Source organism: Quercus lobata, chromosome 12, assembly GCF_001633185.2.
Source record: "Quercus lobata isolate SW786 chromosome 12, ValleyOak3.0 Primary Assembly, whole genome shotgun sequence".
NCBI lineage: Eukaryota > Viridiplantae > Streptophyta > Magnoliopsida > Fagales > Fagaceae > Quercus > Quercus lobata.
The window spans coordinates 17,578,696-17,606,609 of record NC_044915.1 but is presented as its reverse complement, the minus strand read 5'-3'; the positions used below and the strand labels follow the sequence as shown (position 1 = coordinate 17,606,609).

General features: G+C 34.3%; 3 protein-coding genes across 4 annotated transcripts; 1 reads left to right on the top strand and 2 right to left on the bottom strand.

Moving 5' to 3' along the window:
* Positions 1-374: 374 nt before the first annotated feature.
* On the bottom strand, positions 375-1,034 carry LOC115970316. Its single transcript, XM_031089967.1, has one exon. The coding sequence runs from the start codon at positions 1,032-1,034 to the stop codon at positions 375-377; it is 660 nt and encodes a 219-aa protein (XP_030945827.1).
* A 5,219-nt stretch (positions 1,035-6,253) lies between these two features.
* Positions 6,254-7,336, top strand: LOC115972529. The gene has a single exon (XM_031092848.1). It carries the CDS (start codon positions 6,620-6,622, stop codon positions 7,205-7,207), a length of 588 nt encoding a protein of 195 aa, XP_030948708.1. The 5' UTR covers positions 6,254-6,619; the 3' UTR covers positions 7,208-7,336.
* Positions 7,337-8,539: 1,203 nt separating this feature from the next.
* LOC115971171 (protein unc-13 homolog) lies at positions 8,540-27,712 on the bottom strand. 2 transcript variants are annotated; one of them, XM_031090907.1, is made up of 26 exons: positions 27,318-27,711; positions 26,956-27,020; positions 26,317-26,575; positions 26,045-26,111; positions 25,795-25,945; positions 24,879-25,046; positions 22,599-22,697; positions 22,274-22,483; positions 22,089-22,190; positions 21,136-21,366; positions 20,726-20,806; positions 18,623-18,709; positions 18,332-18,517; positions 18,067-18,225; positions 17,085-17,177; positions 16,792-16,863; positions 16,216-16,333; positions 14,783-14,955; positions 14,152-14,236; positions 13,369-13,506; positions 13,107-13,213; positions 12,884-12,961; positions 12,709-12,804; positions 10,398-10,493; positions 10,118-10,316; positions 8,540-9,030 (listed from the first exon to the last, which is right to left on the bottom strand). In XM_031090907.1, the coding sequence occupies exons 1-26, from the start codon at positions 27,502-27,504 to the stop codon at positions 8,861-8,863; spliced, it is 3,477 nt and encodes a 1,158-aa protein (XP_030946767.1). In that variant the 5' UTR covers positions 27,505-27,711; the 3' UTR covers positions 8,540-8,860. The 2 variants fall into 2 exon arrangements, with proteins under 2 accessions (XP_030946767.1, XP_030946768.1); XM_031090908.1 differs by lacking the exon at positions 8,540-9,030 and having other exon boundaries at positions 10,193-10,316; positions 10,411-10,493; positions 27,318-27,712.
* Between the last annotated feature and the right edge of the window lie 202 nt (positions 27,713-27,914).

The window sequence follows — 27,914 nt, the reverse complement described above, 5'->3', positions numbered from 1 at the left end:
AAATAATTATTTAGTATTTCTACGGTAATGCTTGTTCCTATCAATTAAATTTATGATAAATTTATGATGACAGATGAATAATTTATAATAATAAAAAACGTCATATTAGAAATGTATTAGGGCATTTATTAATAAATCATTTTAAGAAAATTTTGATATAATTTTTATGAGAAATATAAAAAGTTGTGAAAAAAAATCGATTGTTTTTTTTTCTTAAAATATTTCATAAACTAATGCTTTTAATATTTCTGTTAACTTTTCCTTTAAAAGAAATGTCGAAATATTACATATTATAATATCATGTAATATCCTAAAATATTAATGGATTTTTTTTTTTTTTTTGAGAATTCATCGTCATCTTATTAAAAAATAAATCAGCCAAAGTCGGCTAAAAGTACATCCAAAATAGGTGGTGGAACATCCTCCATCCACACTAGTACACCATCAATAGTTTTTGTGAATTTGGCTAAAGAATGAGCAACTGAGTTCCCCGATCTACGGGTATGAGAAAAAGAAATGCAATTACAGTTAACTAAAAATTGCTTGACGGAAGAAATCAAATAGCCAAAAGAAGAAAAAGAGTCTTCTTTTTTCCTTAAGGCTGAAATAACCACCTCGGAGTCTCCCTCGACAATAAAAGAGGGTAGATTGAGGTCCATAGCAAGGGTGATAGCTCGAACCGCTGCAAGAGCTTCAACTTCGTCGGACGATGATGGCATCTTAATCTTTTCTGCCAGGGATGCGAGAATATTTCCATGAGAATCACGTACGGCAACTCCCAGTCCTGCTTCCTCTATATCTTTGAATAGCGCACCGTCAAAGTTAATTTTGATGAACGGTGGAGGCGGAGGTTCCCATCTAGGCTGAGAACGTTGAGGAGGGAGAGACTGCAGCGTTGGAGTTTGGTTTGCCTCTGTATACTCGTGGAGCATCTGCCTAGCTGAAGGGACGACCTGGGCTAGCGGGAATGGTCTGCTGCTGGTGCGAAGCTGGTTCCGACGCCTCCAAATGGTCCATGTGATCGACGCAAACATCTCAGGACTCTGGTCTTCTTCCAACACGAACCTGGCAAGCTCGAAAAAAATTTGAAAATTTCTTAGACCTGCAAAACAGCCAAATCAAGTCAGTTTCCCAGATGGCTGAGAGTGCAGAACAGTCCCACAAAGCGTGGTAACCATCCTCAGCCTTCACGTTGCAGTGGCAGCAAACTTCATCATCAAGGATCTTCCTGCGGACCAAATTCTTCCTGACTGGTAGAGCTTCCCTGCAAGCCCTCCACAAAAAAATTCTGACTTTGTTTGGCACCGAGAGCTTCCACAGACGCCTCCAGAAACTTGTGACTTCATTCTGAGAGGGGGGAGATGGAGATGGACCGGTTTTCTCTTTAACAAGAAACCTGTATCCAGACTTCACACTATAGACTCCATTAGGTACATGAGGCCAAAAGAGCTTATCTTCAACCTTTGTCGGGCTAAGGGGAATTTTTAAAATTAATTCAGCTTCCAAAGGTGCAAAATAACCATATAAAATTTCCCTATCCCAGCTCCTTGTAATTGGATTTATGAGACAATCAACTGTAGCTTCCTGTAGACCATCAATTGTTGGGGATAAAATTCTTGGATGCTCTAAGCTAGGCAGCCAAGGATAGTCCCAAATTTTGATGGTATCGCCCGTACCCACTCTCCAACGGGCTCCTTCCCACAAAACTTCCCTACCCTTTAGAATACTGTGCCAAGCATGTGAGCCACTAGGATTATCTGGATTTGATTGTGGGAATTTTGATGATCATAAATTCATAATTGTATTTCAAGGAAGATTCTGGTACTCGGCAATAAGTTTTTTAAAATTAATTTTTGGAGAATCAGTCAGACCAAAATTAGAAAAATAAGACGCATGAGCAAATGTGACAGATATAAATAGACAAAAAGACTCCAAGAAGTGCCGTGTACTGACAGACACCTGTGTGGAAAAAAAACAGAAAAACGCAATTTTTTTTAGAACAGCAGCAAACATGATTCACGGCCAATTTGGCTGCCTGCATTGGCCACGTTCCCATGTTCTTTGGGCATTTGATTGATTTTGATAGCAATTCCTATTCGGTGGATGCCACCTATACACACCCCGCAACGAGTATCAAGTATAGAGAATTTTCTTTTCTTTTCTTTTCTTTTCTTTTTTTCTCTAAAGTGTGAGAATTTTTTTTTTTTTTTTTTTAAAGAAAACGGTAATAGATTTTATTTATTCAAAATCATGTTATATAATAAGAAAAAGAATAGATGAGCACTCTTCTAATCAAATGGTCTCCTCATTCTTTTATGCAACTCTAGCAAGAGCTAGAGCAACATAATTACAGTACATCTTCAAAAATAACAAATGATATACTAATAAATTATTCACAAATCAGCTTAATATACTCCAAGATTAATACCACTTCCAAAGATTAAAGAACACATCCTATTCGAAAGATAAATTTATTTTAGCAATTCTAGATAATCCAACAGGCCACACTCAGAACTTCAAACACAGATTGAAGTATTTCTGAATAGCTGCATCACTAACTTCTATAAGCTAAACATGCACGGGTAGCTTAAAAGAGTTCCAAAAAGAAGCTTGAAGCCAAACGGCTTGTGCAAAAGAAACATTCACATAACAAGTAATTACATGAAAATCAGCTGCTTTAGAGCATTAACATCTGGAATGCCAAAAAAAAATTATTTTATAATCTAAAAACCTACTTTATCTATTTTATCATCTCATTTTACAACTCATTTCACAAGTTGTAAAATATTATGGAAACCTGTACTCGGATGAAGTATGCTTTTTGAAGTTTTGGTTGTAAAATAGAAACCGGGGGGTGTTTACACCCTCTAATGCTACTGCTCTTAGAACATAGAACACAAAAAAGAGTTTGAGATTTCCTGGATTAGATAATTTAGAGGTCGAAGTCATGTTATCTTTGAAAGCATCATCAACGGATATAAAGTCTAGTTTCACAACGAAAGTGTGAGATCTAATTAGTTAAACTAGTTTGTGTCTTAAAATTACATAGAAGATATTAATTAAAAATGTTAAAGGTTTAAATTCTATTATATCTATAATTAGAAAAGTGTTCAAATGCAAATAACTCTTTGAGGTTTGAGTGAGTTGCATACAGAACCCCTTGTGCTATCAATTTTATAGTATTGACTATTAATCCATAAAGTTTAAGAGTCAACCAAACTGACTATTCTCTTGTATTTCCCCCTTTATGAATAACAGAAGGTATTATTTTAATAAAAAAATGTTTTTTAACTAAAATTTAATATATATATATATATATATATTATAACAATAAAATACAAAAATTTAAAGGAAAAAAAAAAACCACAAAACCTATTTGGTTAATGAGAAAATAATGAAAATTAAAAGAATGTAATTTTGAATCCTATTACAATTGGATATTTTTATTTTTAATATATTTACACAATTAAATCTTGCTAGAAGCATTACAAAAGTTTTTCAATAAGGTAAAAAAATTACAAGAACAAAAATAAATACAACATAGTACAGATTATGCGGAAAAACTACATGAACAAAAAAATAATTACAACAGAGTATAGAACAACAGTACACAAAAAAAAACCTACAGATCAAACCCACGTTACCCACCTAACATACCACCGTACACAAAAAAAGACAATACCCATAAATTTTCATCTTTCTTTTTTCCCATTCATTTTACTCCATCTTCATGGCCACCAAACAAATGGCTAAGCAAAAACATTTAAATATTTGAAGTGGAGTTGCATTTAATGGAGGGAAAAGTTGGAATAAAATCTCCACTCATTCTTAACCATGACATTCGATTAAAATTTGAAGAAATTAGAAGGTTTAAATGAAAGGAGATCTTCTCTTTAAAAAGTATAATTCATTCTTTATTAGATTTTCAACGTGGGACCTATAACACTTTTTGTCAAAATTTCTTTCTTATTTATAGAGGAGAAATCATATCACCTTTCAATTTGGGACTCGCAATATTTTTAAAATAGTTCACAATGCATTTTTTTTTTTTTTTATAACCTCTTATTATCATAAAATTTTGAGTCTTTTATAATGGAAGTGTGAGGCCTTTTTTATATAGGGGTAATAACTTCCTCTTCTTTTTGTTAATTTTGTAGTACCAATGTGAATGATCTTAGGCTTAAGGCTTGAGTCGACACTTGATGCTAACCTATTATTGCATATTTTACAAGTCACTTTTGAGTTTGGCAAGCAAAATGATTTTATGGCAACTATAAAACTAATTTCATGTAGACTATGATATCCACTCGCACGGTGTCACAGGATAGATTATTTTACCACCAAGTGGCATTATTACATCCCATCAAAAAAAAAAGGTGGCATTATTACAAGGAAGTAAATTCGGTTGTAAAAATTGCCCTGTGACACACGGACTCCTACACCCTTTTTTTTTAATTTGAATTACTGAATTAAATAATAAATACACAATATATTCTTTACAATTTTTTTTCGTTCGTGTTTTTATGCCAATTTTTACAGCCTTGAATCCTTTGGAGAAAAAAATTGAAAAGGAAAATGCTAGAATTACAATTTTTTTTTTTACAAACTAATGATATGATGAATGATTATCGATAAGTGAAAAATAATGTCAAAATGGGTCCAAATAAAAACGAGTAAAAGTTTATGTAAGGGTTGGTTTTCGTTCCTAAGCCCAAAAAATGAATGGACTCAGGTCCAAAAAGCCCAATACAATAAATTTGTAAAGAGTGAACTTAAAAACTAGGTTTTGATGGATCAAACAATACACATAATGAATCAAAGACACAAGAAAGTAAAGGAAAATGAGCTCTATATAAAGAAAATCTTCCTCGGAAAAATCCAAGAAAAGTGGTCATTTGATATATTTCTTTTAAACTTGTGTACAATTTCAGTTCTTCCTGCTACAGTGTTTTCTCTTTAGGATTTCTGATCCCCTCTCCCTGAAAGGTCTTTTACATTATATAGCTCATTTTAGATGATCTTGGCCCTCCATTTGTTGACCGTCCAGGCCACTACTTGAATGCTTGTCTCATCAAACACCTTCCCAATCCCCTTGTGAGTTGGGGCAGCCAAGGCAACACTATTCAAGGGTCTTTTCTACATAAATGCAGCCAGGAGGTTTGGTAAGATGCATTAAATGTGGTGGCAGTCACCATCCCTTCAGTCATGTCAGGAATAACCCCCTCCCCAAAACTCTTTCTCTATAGTATGACCTCCTTTGGTAACGTGCCACTAACGTGGCCTTACTGTCCGAGCGTGTGACCTCCTAGGCACAATAATGGCCCCTCGGCCATGAGTATGACACATGGTGCAAATACCTAATTTAGATTCCTGTACCCCACAGTTTAATATAATCATTTATAAAATAGTTTGTTGTTATAACATTACTCAATTGAAAATAATGAAACTTTTTTCCAATGCATATGTGTGCGAAAACGAGTAAAAGTTTAATATAATAATTTGTAAAATAGTTTGTCGTTATAGCATTACTCAATTAAAAATGTTGAAACTTTTATCCAATGCATATGTGTAGGGGAACAAGTATAATATAATAATTTGTAAAATAGTGTGTCGTTGTAGCATTATTCAATTGAAAATGTTGAAGCTTTTGTCCCATGCATATGTGTATGAGACATATGATGCTGTTGGACATGAGTCTACACCGTATCGTGTCCAGTTGACAAATTCACTGGACAAAAGTGATTGAAAAATGCTATGGATCCATGACTTAAAGCCTTTACTTTTGCTAATTACACTGTACCAAAATAATTGCCGACATTAGAAATATTGACAACCGAAATATTCTGTAGTGTATATATATATATATATATATATCTTTCCTTTATTTTTACTTCGTGAGAAGGAAATTTTTTATTTTATTGTTTTCCTTTAGTAAAAGGAAAAAGTAATCTTGCGCACAATATTTTACGGATCTAATAATAATAATGAAAATGCTAAAGTATGTCTTTAAAACAATAGTTAATAATTTATTTAAAGAAAATTTTTATTAAAAAAATAATTATTATTTTGACAATTTTTTCTTATTTTTTATAAAAATTATGTCAAAATTTTTTTAAAATAAATTATTAATTAACGTTTTAAGGATAACCATTAACATTACTATCCTGCAATAAATTAAAAAAAAAAAAAAAGATTCTCTTGGCTTGTATTCCACAACTCTAGTCTAAAGCTCCAATAAATATAAAAACAGTAGACGATTTCCAATAAGGAAATGGAATCGGTGTAGAGTCTGTAGACTTGAGTTAATTAATGTTGTCCTTAACTCACAACTCACAAAGTCACTAGTTGACTTACACTTTGAAAATTCCATAGATTTGTAGGCGTAGAACGGTAGAAGTATCAGCTGTTTAAATTTCCCATCTCCATTCTATTCCACGAGGAAACTGCACTATGATTTACCCCTGAACCTCCCAAGAACTCTCTATTCTATTTCCCAAATAAAAATTCCCTCTTATATATATATCCTCATCAGTCATCACTAGCTAGCTCCATTACAAGTATCACTATAGCTTGATAGTATCAATCTTAGTACTATCTCTCTCAATAACAATTCACAACCATGATGAAGCAAAATCAGCAACCATTCATCCTAGAAATCACTGTACTATCAGCGGAGGGACTCAACACCAACTGTTCGTCCACACTATTTTCAAGGCGCATCAGACCCTTCATCACCTTCAAGACGGTGCCACCTAGTCCGTACAACCACCACATGATGATGGGCAGCAGCAGCAAGGGTGATAAGAAGTGCCACGTGTACAGAACAAGGGTGGATGATGAAGGAGGTACAAATCCTAGGTGGGGTGACAAATTTGATGTCCCTTTAGACCACACCTTCTTTGCCAACAGATATTCCACCATTCATCTCCAACTCTACACCAAGAGGCTCATTGTGGGCCAGGCCCAGTTGGGTTGGTTTCAGATTCCGGTTTACGATTTCGGGTCCTCTCCGGTTGGGACTGTTCGCTACCTCAGTTACCGACTACGAGCTAGAGACGGTTCTAGGGGTACTGCAATTGTTAACCTTGCTATCAAGTTACAAAGTTTTGTCCCGGTTTCCGGCCTTAATTCAGATACGTGTCACACGGTTGTTGGTATACCAGTCACGGTGCTCCCACGTGCTGCAGCTGAGTGCAGTCGTTTATAGATGGTGGTTTAGTTGTAAAAACTACACTAAAATCAAGAGTCTTCAATGACATCGAATGTTTTTGTGTTAAATTTCTCTCATATTCTTGTAACTATTGAGCTTCAAAAAAGTGTAAAGACTGTTTGGCAATTATTTATTTTTTATTGCTTATTTACGTAGTGTTTATCATAAAATATAATTTTTTGTAATTTTAGTATTAAATGTGTAATAAATATCTAAAAACTAATTTATTAAATAAAAATGGCTAGAAATTAGATGATTTGTAAAAATATTGGGACAAAAAGAAAAGAGCATTGCTAAAGGCACGCTGAATAGACTTGGGCGGTTGACAAGTGGGAGTCGTGCGATTTGAGCAAATCCAAGTGTTTGGAACTTACCAATAATTTAGCGGCTAAGGTATCAAAGGTACTGTGTCAATGATTTGGGGTAGGATAAGGATAAAGAAAGCCAGATTTTTCTATTCTAATGGACAATCGCTTTATCGATTGTGTGTAAGAATAAAAGAACAAAAACTACGCAATCATTTTGTTTCTGCTTTTTAGGTGACGCATTTTTGTGGTTTGGCAAATTTTAATTTTAATTTTTAATACATGTATTTTTTTTTAAAAGTGGCCTCTTGAGCGTGAATTGTATGTTTATGTTACACGAGTGACTTTTACTGGAATCGAGCTGAGTTGACTTGGATTAGCAGTTTATTCAAGTTTTCATCCTGTTGCCGGATGAATAAATTTGAATTTTCATACAAAAAGACGTATAAATATTAGTTGTGGCGGTGGTTGTTGTGTTATGCGGCGCCGCAGTTTCATCGCAAATGCCTGAGATATATAACTCCCAGCTGTTGACTCCAATGGTACCCATTTGCATGACGAGTATAGTCTGAGGTAATAAACCTAACTAGTTTTTCATATAGATGCTAATATGGAATAGCACCAACTTATGACAGTCGTAATCAGGAAAGATCAGATAGAATCAAGGGGGAAAAAAATGTAGAATTGGAAAGCGTGAGTATATAAAAATGTTTGGAGTTGAACTTATTGGGTTTACGTGAGCAATGGTTCACACCAGCTCGAAACTTGGATAATTATTAAAAAAGGACAAGGATCCTCTCCACATGGCCATAACCAGCCTTAAGTCAGTTAGTCAACTAGAGCCTATCAACTTCATTATCAAAAAGATAAGTAAATGCTAAAGTTATAACTATTTTATAAAAACATATTTATAAATTGTTAATGTGATAAGTAATTATTAGTAAGTAAAAATGTAATATTAGTGGTGGGTCCAGATAAGAGAATCAAAAAGAATTTGTCACGTCAACAATTTGTAAAAATGTTGTAAAATAATTTGTAGCTATAGCATTACTTAAAATATAATTAAAAATAAAAATGTTGACTGTATATTCCAACTCAAATCACCACATTAGTACTCAGATCATGGTGAGTATTCGTGATTTTTGCCTACATGAATGAGAGTAAATGAGTATTATGGTACATGTACAAATTATATAAGGGGTAGTGTTTTGCAGGAAAAAGCTTTACATGGAATACAAAACTTGGCATACTAGGAATGCCATCTTAATGACTCGTTTAACCCCTTGAAGAGCAGATTGCTAACAGGTTGAAATCTACATTAGAATGCAAGTTGCCTTCATGCAAGTTACCATGCCACGCTCCTGATGTCAGATGTTGCTTCTTTGATTTTATTCTTAAAAGATTTAAAGCTACTCTGGCTCTTATTGGTCCATTGAAATGAGGAGCTCCGCTTTAGAAGATCAGATATGAGAGGTGATCCAAAAGTCGAATCCTCAGATGGAGTGTCGTCATAATCTATGGAAATATAATCAATTAACCAGATTAACGCCTCTAACTTTCAGCATTTGTGCTTCTTAATGAAATGTTGTTAGCATTTAAGATTAATAGTGATGTTTCTAACAAATATGTCATGGAATAGCGAGGAGAAATTTGAAAAACACGCTCCCCCGTTCCACCAAAGAGAGGGCACCAGGGGAAAAATATAAAAGGAAAACACAACATGGTTATTGTTTATTTTGTGGTTGGAAGGAGAAAAATCCATCTTGATAAAACCAACACACTGAAGGACTTCAATCTCTCAGCTGAAGAAACCTCCAGATCAATAACCATTCCTCATCTGAATCATTATTTTTATATCAAATAAGAAACAAAAAGAAACCTTTCAGATTTGAAAGGGGAACCTCTCTCCAGTAAATAACTTTACCAGAAGAAAGCTTTAGGTATTTATAGGACTCTAAGATACCAATTAAGAATTTCAAGTTTAGTGCATGAAACTGGTTCATTGGGTAATTTTTGAGAAACAGGTAAGAATGCTAGTAAGAAGACTTTTTTTGTGGTGTGGGGGGGGGGAAGATACCTACAAGAATTTCAAATTTAGTGCATGAAACTGGTTCATTGGGTACTCTTTTGAGAAAGAGGTAAAAATGCTAGTAAGAAGACCTTTTATTATTATTATTATTATTTTGGTGGGGGGGGGGGGGGGTGTTGTTGGGTTTGGGAAGAAAAAAAACCAGCAACAACAATAATTAGACGGCTTTGAAGGATAGGATTTCAAATTACCACCTTCAAGAGAGAGAGATTGTAAAGGGGAAACATAAAAGGCTCCAATACTGCTTCTACGCAAATTTCTAAATGGATAAAGCCCCAAACCCCCATCCACCCTTTTTTTTCCCTTCATTTTCTGTGCGCAGAGGTGCTACACACTCTAATACAACCGCACTGCAGTTGCCATCTTGCTTATACATGTTAATATTTATGCTTCTATAACTATTTGAAGATCATACATACTTATAAAAAAAAAACACTATTTGAAGATCATGCATCATAGTCTGATACAGTATCAATATGTCATGCAAGCAAAAAAATGGTGCGGAAAAATCACCTGAAGATGCTGGGAGCTGATACTGTCTTTTTAAGAATTTGGAGGCTTCTCTATCCTTCTTGTGGCATAAGACTCGTATTAAAGTTTGGGCATCTTCCAAGCCCATTTTGTCATGATTATGTGAGTCACGATTAAGTGAATCTAATCCCAATGAAATTTGTTCACTTGCTGTCATCAGCATCTGGATGACAGTACCAGTCTGCAGAAATAAAAGTCACTATGATGTTAGTTTCAATCATTCAATTGTGGGTATAAAATTCTCAATCACCAGTGACAAAACCTGAAGGGTATACAGGCTTAGTATTTGCTCAGCAAAATTTGCTTCTTGCTCCACTAAAGAACGTGGAAGGCCTTCTCCATCAGCTATAAAGAATTCCTAGAAAGTAATGCAGCGTGGCTCTATTAGCAACTGATATAAATTGGTAACAATTTAATAACAGGCATTTAACATATATATCATGCAAGTTATCAATACGTGTGATCAAGTGCTGGGTTCACAAGATAAGAATCCCACAATTGGTTTTGTCATTGGCACCCAATCAATGCCACTTTCTAAAACTAATTAGAGGCATATTGAAGCATGTAAAAATGGACTAACATCCTAACTAAAGTGCGTGGAAGTCCTGGAGTCCCTCAGAGGAGTTATATTATGTATAGGAGCCCACACACACACACACTAGACTAGAGTAGAAGCAATAAGTCAACATATATGGAGCAATGCTGAAATAAAATGTGAGGCCAAAACATTGGAAATGTAACTGCAGTGAAAATGACAAGCTAAAGTTTCTTTCTACTCATTGGGTAGGTCAGTAATCGTCACCCTACATTGTGCAATTCTTCTGCTCTTTTAATACAAATTTTCACCAACATGAAGAACACCATGTGGTTTGGTCCTATCACATTTAGTTTACAAATTCAATTGCTACATTTGACCCCCTTAAGGTTTGAATTAAAATGAAATCATTAAGGTTCAGTCCCAGTGTTGGTAAAAGCAAGGGGCACACTTAAGCACAAACGTCTCTTGGAGCCTAGGCGCAAAGCGCAAGCGCACGTCCTGATTGAAGTGAAGCACACATTTTAAAAAAATAATTCTATAAATTTAAAATAATTATCAATGAGAAATGCAACAATCAAATGATCAAATTATCATATAAATTGAAATAAATAAAAAATTATATAATTCATATAGCATTTAGATAAGCCCTATTTTTGCAATTTTAACACAAATTGCAAATCAAGTCATTTTATTCTTTTTGAATCAGCTAGAGATGAGTACATTTCCATTTAATATCCTTTCTTACATCTCCAATATCCATAATGCCCTATGACTAATTAGTAACATCAGTTAAGAATTTAATCACTTAATGACTATAAGTTTATAAAAATGTAGTCAGCTATGTTCAACATCAACCACAAAAGTAACTAAACAATTACCACAAATATATTATATCATACTTTTTTTTTAGTGAATGAGCTGAGAATATGAGGACATAGCAATATGGTAATTGGTACCAAGCAGATATCCAAAAGGGAAAAAATAGAATAAGAAGAAGAAGCTGGGTGGTTACAGTTTCAAGAAGAAAAAATCAAGATAAAAAAATATATAAAATAAAAGAGAGAAGAAGGGGTTGTGGGTTTCGGGACAAGTTACACTCAAAATATTTTTTTTTTATAAGTAAATTACACTAAAAACATGCCAAATCAATGGTTTATATGAATAATGTCAAGATCCTATGGTTTTTTTTTTTTTTTTGAAAATTATATATATATAAAAAAAAAATAAAAAATAAAAAAGCGCCAAAAAGCTCGCTTTGAGCTTTTTGAAAAAGCGAGCGTAAAGTACGCCTCTTTGAATGAGCCTAGCTTTCGAGGCAAAAAACGTGGAGCCTTGGGGTTTCGCGCTTTGAGCATAAGCAACTATTTGGTCCAAAGACCCACTGAGGATTTCATTTTAATCCAACTTTAAGAGGTCAAATATACCAATTGAAAAGTTTAAGGGACAAAATTGTGATAGGACCAAACCACATGGGTAAATTGTAATTGAAAAATTTATCCATAAGATGCAAAATCTGTTAATTTGGACACAACCCTAACAGTTTCACTTTAATCCAAACTTTAGAGTGTCATCTTTAACAACTAAAAGTTCAAGGACTAAATTGTAATAAGACCAAACCACATTACAAATATTGGGGGTAAGGCTGACTACCAATCACCTCTCTCAGAACCCACAAAAATAGGAATTTTGTGCAAGAGGTACAACCCTAGTTACAAATTGGGTTACAAAATTAGGTTGAGAGAAAGAGGGCAGTAGTTGTAATGTATGGGAAAGGGAATGAACGCTACCTCTGTGCTTATCATATGAATTAGAAGCATTACTTGCCTCATGCAGATTATAGGCATATGGGTAAAAAATTTGCCCCGCATTTAGTTGGACACAATTACTTGCATGTGACATGAAAATGTTATGGAAATCAAGTTTTCTGAAGAAGCTTAACATTGGTATGAAGATGTTTTAATTCAATAAAAATGTGCCCTTTCATTTGTTTTCAGACAGGCGATTTACTTATTCATAGCATAAAACAGCCACATACCTTCAACATATTAAGGTCATCCTCCATAAGTGTGATATCGGAATCAGAAAATGCACGAGAAGGACCTCCATTAAGCAACACCCAAACATAGCATTCCTGAACCATGAATGTATGCAGAATTAGAACCACAAAGAAAAGGTCCACAGCAGATTAAATATTGAGGATGAAACCACACCAGTGATGCTCGACAGATGCTGAAAGCCACAAGGTCTCTAAGAGTATCATCAATTAGACCACATATGTGGTCAAGAACCTACATATATGACTCTTATATTAGAAGAATCCAATCGATGATATTTTGGTAGAAGAAAACACAATCAACCACAACAACTCATCTTTCAAGAGTTAGTATACACTGACAAACACATGCACAGAGAAAATTTACTTCAATATCTTACAGTATCAATCTGTGGAAGAACACCATCGAAGCGAGCACCTTCAACATTACCACGATATAAAGAAAAGGGAAATGCATCTCTAAGGTCCCAGAACATGACTCTTGCACCTAGACATTAAACTTTAGGCTAATTAGGCTAATTGTCTACATAAGCATCCAAAGCCAAGTAATTAAGTATATGTAACAAGGCAGTCCTATTTCTATCAAATAAAAATTTTCCAGCACAGAGAGGCTTGTTAAGACAAATGAATTTGATAACTTACCAGTAAAGTCACAAATTTTGTTGATAGAATCTGTTGCAGTATCCTTGATGCTGTTAAAGGTGGTGACAAACAGTTCATCAACTGCTTCACCACATGATGGCAGAGAATTCTCTGAAGTTTCCAGAGGCTCCTCTTTTGCTGGATGAATTGTCAAGCATGAAATATATCCAACATGCCAGTTTTTAACAATTTTCATTTCAAAGTAGTAAAAAATACATATCCAAGAAGACTAAAATACCACATAGTCTGAGACACCACTACCATGAACAGAGTATTACGGAAAAAATAAACAACAGTATCTTGAAGGAAAAAAGAAATGCAATAATTTCTTACTACCTTCAAAAGCAAAATATTTATTTATTTTATTATCAGTAAGATTTGAATCACAGCCCCACACCAAACCCTCTCCAGTTTACTTTCTGAGCAAAAAAGGAAAAGATTTCTGTTTTTAAACTTATCACTCTGGTTGATTCTATGTCATACAAGTCTAACCTGTCACAATGTGCCATCCATTACAAACATGTATGGATATTCTATCCAGAAGGAGAAAACAACCAAACTTATGAGTTATGAGGAGTTGTAGTCAAAGAGGACACTGTGCAACCCCAAGCAAATTCTATCTTGTTCACTCCTTTTTTTTTCATTTGTGTGGGGAGGGGGGGTGTTAATTACATTTTTGTGTCTGGGATTTCCATTTTGCACAAACAATACATATACAAAATCAAGGAAATTATGAAATGCTAGGTTTTCCAACGGATCCAACCACAATTAAAAAGAACTTACCCCATCTTTGAGCAACTGATGGTCTGATAAGTGCCCACGACTTTCTAATGCCATCTTCTAGTACTCCAATTTGTTTCTGAATATACTGCAGGAAGAAACAAAATATAATTTGGGGAGATAATATCAGTATCTGGTGATATGTTACTCGCAAATAAATTTGTTTATATGCTAGATTATTTTTAATTAATTTTTTTGGAATAATTTAACTCACTTTTTAGTTTTTACTCATGGGTAACTATCAAGGCCACAAGAAGAATAAAAAATAAATAAATAATTCTTAAAAACAGATCAGAAAAGTTATAATATGTGATACTACTGTATTTCCAAACTTCTTCCAAATTTTACACATTTTCTGAAAATACTTCGCAAATGTTTTCCATTTTGGTTGGTCGAATTATCATCGTCAAAGAAATAGCAATTACAAGTAAAAATTGAGAATTCTGAAAATACTTCACAAATGTTTTACATTTTGGTTGATCAAATTTTCATCATCAATGAAATAGCAATTACAAGTAAAAATTGAGAATTTCATATATATCCATATGAACAAACACTTTTCTAATTGGCCCTGCATAATCAATGATATGAAATATAGGATCATCTCTATTTATAAATCAAGAGTTGTACTTACTTTAAGAGTGTTTAGTCTGACACAGAGTTTGGATACTGTCAATTCATTCAATATGTTGCTCACACCATCCTCCAAAAGTTTATGCTCTAGTACCTTCTTTTTCATTATTGGAATAACTGTCTCCTCATAACGAGTCAAAGGAGGAGCCAAAGGATATAGATGATTCTTATCAACTGCAGTATTAAATGCACTATGATCAAAATCCAACTCTAAAATAGATTTTTCCAAGAGAACCATCACATTAATCAACTTGAATTTGATGAGATCAAAAAAAAACTTGTCCTAAAAACTTGTCAATTGCTCAGAAATTATAGAATAACTAGTGGGAGATATGAAAATTTGATCATCCAAGAGAATGTGAGGCTGATGATCAGAGGGGCACCTTATAGCCCCTAAAATCCCCAGCAAAGATGAGACCCTATGACCAGAACATTTGATGAATTCATGAGTAATATAAACCTCATAACGAATTTCAAGAATACCACACAGAATGCGAAGATCTCCTCACACCATGAAAAAAGCATTTACAATGGAACAAGGATGTTGAATAAGCAACACGTAACTCCTCTGGTGCCAATTAAATGAGAGCAATTTAAAATTTAATTGCATTCCCCACCCATAAGGCATTGGATTTTGAAATGGTCAAAATTGTAATTCAACTGAGGATGCCTAAGTCTGTAAAAAGACAAGGCAGTCCAACTGGCAGCCATTGGAATTAAAAGCAGCCCATGTATATCAAACTGGATTCCATTTTATTCTGTAAACAAGCAAGGGAACTCTATCAAAAGATTCAAAACCCTGAATCACAATTACCAAAATTTTGATAAAGATTTTCATTTTGGTTTCTTTTTCTTTTTTTCTTTTTTTTGGATAGGTAATAAAAATTTATTAATGAAAAAAAAAATACACTGGCAGTATATTAACAGCGCAACAAGCTAGGATCTAAAATTACAAAAGTCAATAAACTCGGGTAATTTTTCTAGCATCATCATTTTTTATAAGTTTTCTTTTTCTTTTTATAGGTAATTTACACATGCACCCAGTGGGTTTTGAACCCAGACATCACACTCCACTAACACTTACAAGGGGAGGAGGTACCAATTGAGCTAGAGCTCGTTGGCTATTTTTATAAGTAATTAATTTCATTGGGCACAACCCAAGTACATGTGAAGTATACAATTGTTACACCTACAACTTCTCTATCATCATCATTATGTTATAGTCTTATAGATGCCTACATCAGGATTTATGCAACAATTCACCCAACAACTTAACACAATCAACAGAAAAGCAAATCCAAACAAAAAAAGATCAAATACCTCTTTAGAATTAGTCACAACTGTACACTACAAGGCAAGCACTACCAAAGGAAGTACAAACAACAAGCAATATGCCCAATCTTAAATATGCTGGAAGATGAATGTACACTTTACCTAGCTGGTTGAGCAATTTTAGCAAATAGGCATCCAGACTGTGAAAAATAATAGATAGCAGAGCTTGTAAATGTGTGATATCCATTGAAAGATTCAAGCCAAAGAATTGATCCACAGTCTGCAAGTTATGTTGGATATAAGGACCGTGAAATGAAACACCTCCACAAGCAGCTCTATGATAAATTTATAAGTAAGCAAACAAAAATGCAATAAAAATAACCCAAATTCAAAAAAAAAAAAAAAAAAAAAAAAAAAAAAAAAAAAAAAGGAAAAAAAAAAAAAGTATATAACTAACATGTGAAAGCATATTTACATCGTTATCCTATTCTCCTATTTTCATATGCAATAACAAAACAACAATGGTCACTAGAACATGAAGCTAGAAATTTCAAAGTGAAGCGAAACACACGCCTGCAAGTTGATGCAGCCTACATAAAGCTACTCAAATGTCATGCTATATATTTCAAAAACAATCTTGCATGATATCATGAAAAAAGAAATATTAAACACTAGTATTTTTTCTTTAAATATTTTTTATAAGATACACCAAATTATTGTCACAGGAATAATATCCACCTCCTCTATGATCCTAAACACTTCAACTATAGATGTTGCCATTCTCTGCTGAGATGATAAAGGCTCCCACTCCTGCACAAGAGAAAACTCATAATTAGTTTGGCAAGAAATTATGCAAAAAAACACAGATGATATCCAAAATACACCACTAAAAACATAGTTCTTTCTTGTACTATTTTTTGTCTTCCCTTCTTAGCACTTCCTTCTAAAAATAACATTAAACCAGATGATTGCCAGATTGTATAAGGAAAGTAAACATGACATCAAATTACTTAGCATATATTGGAGCCAACCTCAAGATCAAACACACGTCCAGTCCATTCCAGGATACGTGAATTCTGAGCAATCACCCAATCAAGAATTATTGGTTTAGCAACTTCTCCAATCTGCAAAGGAAAGGGACAAACAGCTAATTATCTCACTTTTTTTAATCTAGATCATGCTGAAGTACACAGCATCTCTTACAAAGTAAAATTTCTTTTGATAAATAATGACTTTAATTGATATGAAGGGGAAACTCTATGTAGACAAGGAATTCAGCACAACAAACAGTAAACACAAGGGGGCTAAATTCCATGCAAAAAAAGCTCCTCTATTTACCAAACCAATCCTCCAACAAAAACATTGTAACCAAAAAAAAAAGAAACACTATCATGTTACAATTATGAGCTCCAGCATGGACACCATTTGAACACCAACATTGACTCGAGAGCAAAAGTAATGCACGATAAACATTGTCTCTAATGCAATCCAATTCCAGAGTATGAGTGTATTAGTCCCAGAACAGAATGATCATCTCAAAACCTCTCAGTTTTGAGAATATATGAGATCCAACATGCAGGTTAAATGGAAAAGAAGCATGTAAAATGCACAATGAAAATTGTGTTGCTTGATATAAGCTCATCTATTTTACATGTAAAAAAAAGTCATCTATTAATTAAATAATTAACCCCCAGAACAGCATCTTCACCTTATTTTCATCATTGCATAAAAAATAAAAGGCAAGCAGTAAACATATGCCTGACAGGAAATTTTTTTTTTTTTTTTTTATTGTAACAATATTTAGTGAATTTCAGAAACACGTGTAATTAGTGCCTACGGTAATGAATATGGATAACAGACTAATATAGCAGTTTCTTAACCAAAGGGCATCAAACAATGAACACGATATGAAAAGAACCATTCCTATAAAGTTCTGATAGTATATTATGTATATTTACACTCAATATCAAGATACCAACATTTCTCGTATTTTTAAAGAAAAGATAATCAAACCGGATAATGGTCCAGATCTTGGTTGAGATGGTGATGCTGCCTGTTTTCTTCACAAGCAGAAATATACAGCTGAGTTAGGTCATCATCCAACAAATGAGCAGCTGGAAGCACCGATCTGACATCTTCAGAAAGAGATGACACTCCCTTGAGAAACGGTTTCTACAGTGTTAAACACCATAGCCGAAAAAAGGTACAGAAAATTAGTGAAGATAAACCAACTGCGAAGTGTGAGAATGATTATCATTAGAAAATTAGAGAAACCAACCAGTCTTTCCCCATAAATTTGGTGTAGTCGCATGGCTGCAATCATCCCAGATTCAGGACACCAACAACGTAGCACTGGGAAGAACACACTGAACTCTCTCTGAGCAATCAATCTTAGCTCATTTGCAAGCAGGGCCAAAGGATGCGTCCCTAACACTTTAGATTCAAGATCTATAGTGCTTGCTACCTAGCATTATAATCAAAACAACTTTATCTAACAGAAACGTGGTGAGCATAACATATACGAACATCAATAAGCAAAAATTCAGGTGAAATGATAAATCTGACTCACCCGCCTGTATGCAGCTCTGATTGATCTCTCCACATATGTTTTGAGTTTTCTAGTTGCATGCTCATTTGAATCATCCAACCTGATTAACTGCATAGAGTAAATATGAAGAATTGCTCCAATGGTCTTAGTCAATGAGACAAAATATGCAACTACTTCCCACCAACAGCAGAACAAGTAGATAAAAAAATAAAAATAGCACTTTACCATATGAGTCTGTACAGCTAAAATCACTATAAACTGTTATGCTAAAACTGAGCAGAAACCAAACCCCTCTTTAGGCAGTGAGATGCTTGTTTTATTTTATTTTGTATTTTTATCTTTCAAAATATTATAACATATTCTTGAGATTTTGGTGTATCTCTTGTTACTTCCCATGTACATGGGCTGTGCCCCTTCGTACTCTTTTAAAGAGATTTGTTAGCATTAATGAAAAAATATTTGGGGTATTTTTACAATTCTGAGGTTTCAGGTATAGGCTTTTGTTTTGATCTACTAGGTCTTATTTTGTGTTTTACCATGCAATGGGTATTTGTAGATTATTAGGTATTTAGTTTGGGCTTAGTAATCAAAGTCCATTAAGTCCAAGTCATATTAGGGTTAGATTGAATTTTAGATAAACATTTAAGTAACTTTTTAAACTAAATGGTTTAAGCTAAATGGCGAACAAGTTTTATAAGAAACCCGTCAAGGTGCAACTTAGTGGTTGGAGGCTTGGGATGAGCTGTAGGCCTAGACATCTTGGGTTCGATCCACTCTAGGAGTTCCCCTAGATTACTGATACACGCATCTGGTGGGTGGGTTGTGTATCCGTGGTTTACTCCCCAAAGATGGGTCCAAAAGGCCCTACCCTTAGTGGGGTTCCACGTCATTTTAAAAAAAAAAAAAGATTTTATAAGAATTTTGCAATAATAATTCCCTTGAGAATGTGTAATGCAATCCTTTTCCTCTTCCTTTTTCTTGTCTCCAAAAATTCATCCTGCCTTCAAATACTACAATCCAACCTTGATTTAATGCACTTAAACCCCAAGTCAACCCACCATCATCTAGGAAACAAAACAATCCAAAAAAGCCTGCTACAGTTATCAGGATCGGTTCCAATTGACAAAAATACCAACAAGGTCCTTGAACCAATGGGAAGAGAACAAGAAATGCCTAAATAGCCAAAACACACACACAATCTAGCAGCAGCATGACAATAACAAAGAGATAAGCAACTGCCTCAGAATACAAACACAGAAAATCAGCTAACCAAGGCCAAGCCTCTATAGGTCTAACTTACTGACCATTAAGAGCCTATGCAGCAAAGCAAGCTGCAACAATTCTTTCACAAGTAATAAATATATTATATTACGCCAAAAGCCTTGTAGCTCAATTGGCGCCTCCTAACTTTTCCAACAAAGATATCCAGAGTCCAAATATCCCCTCCCCCAACTACTGAATTATCAAAAATAAAAAATAAAATTATTATATTTACACCACCCCCCCCCCCCCAAAAAAAAAAAAAGAGTTCAGTGGCAGCATGCACAGTTTCCTCCTAGAAATTACACTCTGAAGTTTAAAAGAAAAAGAAAATCCAAAAATGAATTACCATGAACAGTGAACACCGCCTAGAGCATCTATCCAATCATACAAAAATCCCAAACTCCAATGACAAGGATGAAATGCTGCAACATTCTCCGCTAGGGTTTGAACAAGAGATTAAATCAGAAATGGCCCTTCCTATCAAGAATCTATCATCTTCTGTTGATGATACCCCACAAATTGCTAAATTATTATTTTTGAAATCATGAGGTCAGCACAATTTAGAACTTTCATTCTCAACCAGAAAGGTAAAAGAAGAGAGGAGAGAGGTAGGCAGATTAGCATATTAAAAGACGCCAAAGTGCCCCGGGGGGGTGTAGGGATTCTACAACAAGGCACACCAAGATAAAAAATAAAAAATAAACTATTATGGCTTAGAAGGTAGCAAGGGCATAGGAATAGGATTACTGGAAAATATTTATCAAGCACCGGGAAAAAAAGAAATATGTTAGGCCATGAAATTAGCATATGATTGATTCAACTACCAAAATAAATGTGAACTTACACAGCAGCAAAACGAACCTTGATATCACCAGAATCACCGGAAGTAAGAATTCCAACTGCTGACATCAAGTTCATTACCCTAGAGAAGTTTGTAGGTTCCTGAAACAATAATCTCATAATGAGAAGAACATCTCTGAAAATACAAAGGAACAAGAACAGTTTACAATGTGCAGGTATATAAGGGACTTCAAAGGATGCAACAAAAGCCAGTGAACAATAAAGAACATGTGCATCCAAATCTACCTATTATTCAGAAGAAAAAAATAATAATAAAAATAGAGTTCAGTGAAAACACCTAAATTAGGCAAAGAACAAAGAAATACAGGCCATTTACTGCATATTGTTACAATCTCATAATTTTTTTTAATGTCACTTAAATTGGAACAATGGAATATTATATAAGAAAACTATTGAGGAATAGGTATTACCTGACTGAAATGGAGGTGATAATCTTGCAGCTTATCATCACACCAACTGCTTATCGAGAAGAAAACAGCCTGCACCAAACCTAACTTTATTTCACTGCCATTGTATTGCCTTGAACATGCTAGGCTATCCATGTACTGCTCTTCCTTCTGATCGGCATGTTCACCAGACACAACTTTCTGCAACTCACGGAGAGCATGTTCTAATAGCATAGCCTCATTTGTCCCTACATACTTCAATAGGGAAAATTGCCTTAGATAAATATTAAAAATCATAGAGATATATAGTTTGAAAATATAGTTTATCGGGTATTCTGCATTAAAATGAGAGTAACTAAGGACTATCTTATATAAATAGCCATATAGCTAGTAAATATATTTCATAAAATCCACTGCTCTGAAATTCAGAAATGGTTCGGTCCCATCAAACAATTAACATATGGAATCAAAAACTATAGAGAAACATTTCAACACCAGATCAAAAAGGTGTGTTTATACTTTTATCCTTCAACTAACAAAATTGTTGCTAAATTTTACAGTGTATACAAGAATATGAGATCTTACCCTCCACATCCATATTGCAGATACATACAGTAATTAGTATGACATGAATTCTACTAGCATTTATTTGATGCACTATAATTCAGCATTAGACATCCCTCCCAAGATTATTTTATCAGCTACTGTAATTTCACTTAGAACCAGAAAGCGTATTTTACAACACCTATAGAATTATTTAATTTTCAAGATTACAAGTTCTAATAAGATAAAGAAAATGAACAAAACTACAACATTAACTCACATTGGCCGTAAAAGATCGAACAAATCTGTACTACACAACGAGGTAACCCACTATAAAATAAATGATTACTATCACAAAACAATGACTAAAGAAACCAGTCACATGGCTACATCAACAAATCCATGAACATTAAAGGCTGTTGAGATTATGTTACCTGCTGGAAAAGGACCCACCCATATAATGCATTATGCATTTTCTGTGTGATGCCTAAAATACACCAGGTCAATTTGTTAAGCATCAGCAGTTCATTAGATTCCTAAGCACAAGTAGCGAACATCATTAAAAGCTAAACTACGTCACAAAACCACTTAATTGAAATTAATATAAGAAAACATATACCTCTATGAACTGGCCTTCATCGAGAACGTCAAACACACCAAAAAGTAACTTCTCATAAAGTCTAATGTTCAAGTGATAACCAGCAGTCCAACAATAGGTTTCGCCCTGGATACTAAATTTTCCCGACAGAGACGACAAATTTAATTCCACTTGTGTAATAGGCAACAGAACCTCAGCCCGTTCAGAAGGGGACATTGTGATATCCCACTCCTACAATATCCAACAGACCAATGATCCATTATTAGATTTTATGAAAAATTCAAAAAAAAAAAAAAAAATTCAGAGCAGCCGATACAAAAATTATACCAAACTCAAAACATGATACCTTAGAATTTCTGATCTTTGAGAGAGAGCTTTTAATGGTTTCACGTTCATATGCTTCAAGATTAGCAGAGAAGTAAAGAATCTCTTCTAAGATACTTGCCTATAAAATGGTTGCAAACAATATTGTGAGCCAGTTAATATAACGACTTCTTTTTGGATAAATAATAGTCTAGCATAAAGACATCTGGAGAACTACAAGAACACCAGCTACAGTGTTCATTATTATATTCATAATCTCACATAGTTAAGATTCTTACTATTTATTTCAGCTTAAATAATTGAACACCATATTTTTTATCAAACAAAGTTTTCCTCTAAACTAGGTTGGAGGAATTGCATGACAGTTTAAAAGACCATCCACATGTATTATATATCATGATTCATTAAATCATTTAAACAAGTCAAATGACTTTAAAGTAGATCACACAACTAGAAGTACACATAGATAGTCTTTGAAATTGCTGCATGGTGAGTTGGAGGAACTATCCTCCAAATAGAAAACATTGCTTTTTTCTTTTTGTTTTTTCTTTTTATCAAGACTAAACGGTTGAAATCAAAGCACTACCAGCTTATGCAGGAGAGTTAAAGAGGAAACTGTTTTAATCTATTATTATTTTATTTCATATCTTGGGATCCAATATTTCCTTCAACGCATATTTGGGACCGGATGAGATGGAAGTTGAAGCCTAATGGGGATTTTGAATCCGTTCGTTTTATAATTAGTTGCAAGGTTCTTCTTCCATTGTCTTTCCTTGGAAAGGTATTTGGAAAGTTAAGGCCCATCAGCTTGTTTCCTTCTTCGTTTGGACTATAGCTTGGAACAAGATTCTCACGGGTGACAATTTGAAACTTAGGAGTTTTGATTTTGTTAATTGGTGCATTATGTGCTGTTGTTCTGGGGAGACTGTTTATCACTTACTGCTTCATTGTGAGAAGGCTCATCGGTTGTGGAGTTTTATTTTTAAATCTTTTGGGACTTCGTGAGTCTTACCAAGAACGGTTCCAGATCTACTCTTTGGTTGGTGGATTTAGTGGTGGAAGCACTTGTCTAAAATTTGGAATTTAGTTCCGTTGTGCTTATTGTGGTGTCTTTGGAAGGAGTGCAATTGGCGGACTTTTGAGGACTTGAATAACTCCAGATGTCAACTGCTTGCTTCTTTTAGTGAATCACTATTAGACTAGTCTCGGGCTTGGGGACTCACATCTAGTGATTTTCTCCCTTCATTCCTTTGTTCTCTCCTCTTTTATAATTAGTTTTCTTCTTGGTTTTCTTCCCTTTTTTGTTTCTTTCTTTTCTTTGTAAATTTTGGTTTGCTTTGTGCTTTTCATGCATAAAGTAGCCTTTTGAATATACATCTTTCTTACTTATCAAAATAAAAGCCAAATGTATCTTTATTTTAGGCCCCAGTAGTTTAGTAGGTTATTAGTATTTTATTCCTAGAAACAAAGTTATTTTTGTAAAAACAAAGTTACCTCCAAACTGGCTTGGAGTTATCTCTTTCAATCCACTATGTAGCGAGTTATAAGACCATCCATGTGTATTATTTAAACAAGTCACAGGACTTATTAAAAAGTCATGTAACTAAATTTACACATGAATGGTCTCTTCAATCTCTACATAGTGGGTTAGAGGGAGATAGCTCCAAACCGGTTTGGAGCTAAACTTCTATAAAGGATTTATTTGATGAATCAAAATCCCTCCATGGACCAGTGCCAACTCCAGCTAACCGTAGGTGCTAACTCTTAGAGGTTTTCTTTCACTTAGTGTTGACTCCAAACAAGTCTAGGTGTAGACACCCAATTTTATAACACATTTTTAATTAAATAAGTGGTGACTCCCATGTAAAACCATCTGTCTAGGGGAAAAAACGTCTGCAATGAAATGCCCATTTTGAGGGACATCACACCTAGGGTTGCAGTCATTCACACTAGGTCATCTATCTTTTATTTTCCTGTTGCAAACATCTAGTTTGTCTATCCAAGATTGTGAAGTTTGGCCACATAGTGGGTTATGGCCAGGTGTCACCATCACTTACAAGATTGTGAAGTGTCAAATTCACTATCCAAACACAGAATGAAATTGCTGAGGTTGTTTCAATCTCCAATGAATCCTGATCTATGTATTCACGCAAAACTAAAGCAAGGGTGTGAAGTTTAGTTGATTCTCAAACATGTGGCAAACGTGAATCCTTTATGCCAAACAATAGTGTATATAGATAGTTCAACCTGTTCTACTATGCAAAGGATTTATAATAAAACATTAGGCAAAGTTAAGCAATACCTGTCTACTCTTCCAATGTACATAAGACTTTTCATTAAGAAAATCAGACTTGAATACGCTATTCAAAAGTCCCAATGAGATTTTAGGAATATCAACTGATTCCCAAATTCTCCTGGCAGCCAGTTGTGTCAATCTCTGTCTTATGCATGCATCCATTGCTTCTGAAATCTATCAAAAAAGTAACAACTTACCTCTTTGGTTGAAGCAATGGTTAAACAATAAAAGTAAGCAAATTGAAGTCAGAAACATAATACTTTTCACTTAGCTAATTTATTGATTGCAGCACTGCACAGAGACAAAGAGACTCAGTATCTTATAAAAAATCTATGTATAAAATAATTGAAATCAAAAGAGCTTTTCTTTCATTTATCACATTCTTAAAGTGGGAGGATTAAGTGAAAATAATAACATCAAAAAGGATAAAGTAAAAAAATTGACAAATAAAAATGTATTTAATGACACAACAAAACTTCCATCTAATGATTTCACAACCTGGTAAAATTTAGCTTGAGACCAAAAATAATAAAACTAATAGAGGAAAGGAAAGAATAGTTTATAAACTGGAGATGGATCAAAAACTGCCAGCCAGGCACTAAGATTACATACAAACATGATTTAAAGTGCAACAGTGGCTTGTTCAAACTGCTCAAATGCATACCAATTATTTGGCATTTACCATGCATACACACAAATGAAGATCCATGTGTCATTCAATAGTCACCCATTAACGTATATGGTCAGTAATAAATCTAATGCAAACAAATGTATTTCTGACATAAAAATCAGTTGACATTCGTACAGAACCAACCATTTCAAAATCCTTCCATGTGTTTTGTGAAAGTCACCTTTAAGATATTTTTCAGGCACATAAAGAATGGCAGCTAACATTCGTTAAGAAAAGGACATTATAGCTTGCCTGCATCTGAATGCGAATGGTGTCTACAAGCTCTGAATGTCTCCCTCGTCCCTGAGATTGTTGGTTTATTTTCTCCCTTTTAGTCTTTAACCCTGACAAAAACTTAGAACTCTTCTCTTTCCTTCTATCCTCAACTGTATGTACTTCAATCCTAGTTATATAGAGGGCAAGAGTGACAGATTGAGAAAGCAAGAGAGAGAATGCATACTAATCACACACACACACATGCAAAGAAAGAAAGAAAGCTTACCCAGAAAAAACCAAAGATGAAAGCAAAATTTCATAGGCTGATTCTTGTAAGTCATCATCAGACAATCCTTCAAGAATCCTGAACGTATGTATCAGTGTACTCAAAAGATGAAAACACGCTTCAGGATAGAAATACATGCATTCATAAAACACAAAGATATATATATATATATATAATTTTTTTTTACAGGAGATTACTTCACAATCTGTGGAACCATGTATATACACTCATATTTCCAAGTACTGTAAAGTTCAAAGTAAACCAACCAATACCTGTGTTCAAGCAAGGTAATCCTAATGGAGGAATGTTTACATCCTCTACTCGTGACAAAGGTGCATTGTATTTAGGACTAAATTTATCCATAGATGCTCCAATGTTCTCGACAATCAAAGGATCCGGCTGTCTAGATGAATATGATGCATTATCAGCAGTTCGGTTCACATCAATTGGAGGTGGAGCTCTCCTGGGAGGTGATCCAGACATGTCTGGATCAGAAAGAAGAAAATAGGAATCCCCTAATTGAGATTGAATCTACCAAAACAAAAGGGCATACAGTGAGATAGCATCAGCCGAGGCTCAAAATATAGAAATTCAGTGTAAATCTAAATTTTTCACTGCTTCAAACTACAATTCCTTCCTTGTAACAAATAACAGAAACCAGATATTAGAAGAAGAAAAAAATCGCAATATTTCGAGTACATTTTTACATATACCTGTTCGACAAATCAAAAACCTAAATCTCTAATTAACATGCTACTAAGTGGAAATTCAAAACTAAATATCTAATTACTCAGCAACCAAAAAAGAACTAAATAAATTTAAAATAAATATATAATCACATAAGTATTTGCCTAACGCAACGTAAACAAAGATTTAGGCAACGTAAACAAAGATACAGAGTATTTCCTCACCATAACTGGATAAGAAGATTCATCGAAGTACTTCTTAGTTGCTTCAGAAATATCAACCACTCCACCTAATGACAACAATACAATAACAATTTAAACATTGAGAACCAAAATCCACACCAAAAAATAAATAAATAAATAAAAATTAGCATACACTCCGTTTGATCACCGATAAAAGAAACAAAAAAAAAAAAAAAATAGCAATAATTAATAGTGAACTAATTACTAAGCTGAACCAAACAGCTGTATTAGGCACAGTTGAGTTGAGTATAATTCTTCATTTCACAGTTCCTAACTCTGTTTGGCTGCCGAGAAAACAAAAGGAAAATTAAACAAACTCTAAGAGAAATGAAAAAAATACTAACCGGATTTGATGGAGTGTAGGATGTAATCGGCGCTGAGATTATCAAAATCGAGGTCGGAGAGAGAGGTGACGTGGCCGGCTGGGGTTCGGAGCTCTTTGATCAGAGAAGAGGAGAAGAGGAACTCTAAGAGGTTGCGACGGTCTCGACGGTATCGCTGTAATAGAAGATAAGGCTGCTCCTCCATCATATGTAATCAGAGAGAGCGAGCGAGAAAAAAGAGGAAGAAGAAGAAATGGGAAAAGAGGAGGCTGGGTTGGGTTGGGTTGGTTCGATCGGAGAACTGAGAGTACGACAAAGAGTAAAACCAAAAGGTGTTTAGTATTCGAGGACCGAGGAGCGCGAAAGGCTGAGAGGAGGGGCTAAATTTGACAATTCATCATTTGTTTTGCAACGGGGACACACAGGGGAGCCCAATTTGTAATAATTTGGTCCCTTTCTCATGTGGATTTCTCTTTATTCAAGTGAAACTATAATTTTTTTTTTTTTTTTTTTTTTTTTGAAAGGAAAGTTATGAACCTTCAGGCCTGTTCGCTTAGCTAAAAATAAAAAATAAATATTTAAAAAAAAACATGTTTTTTGTTTTCGTTTTCAATTTTT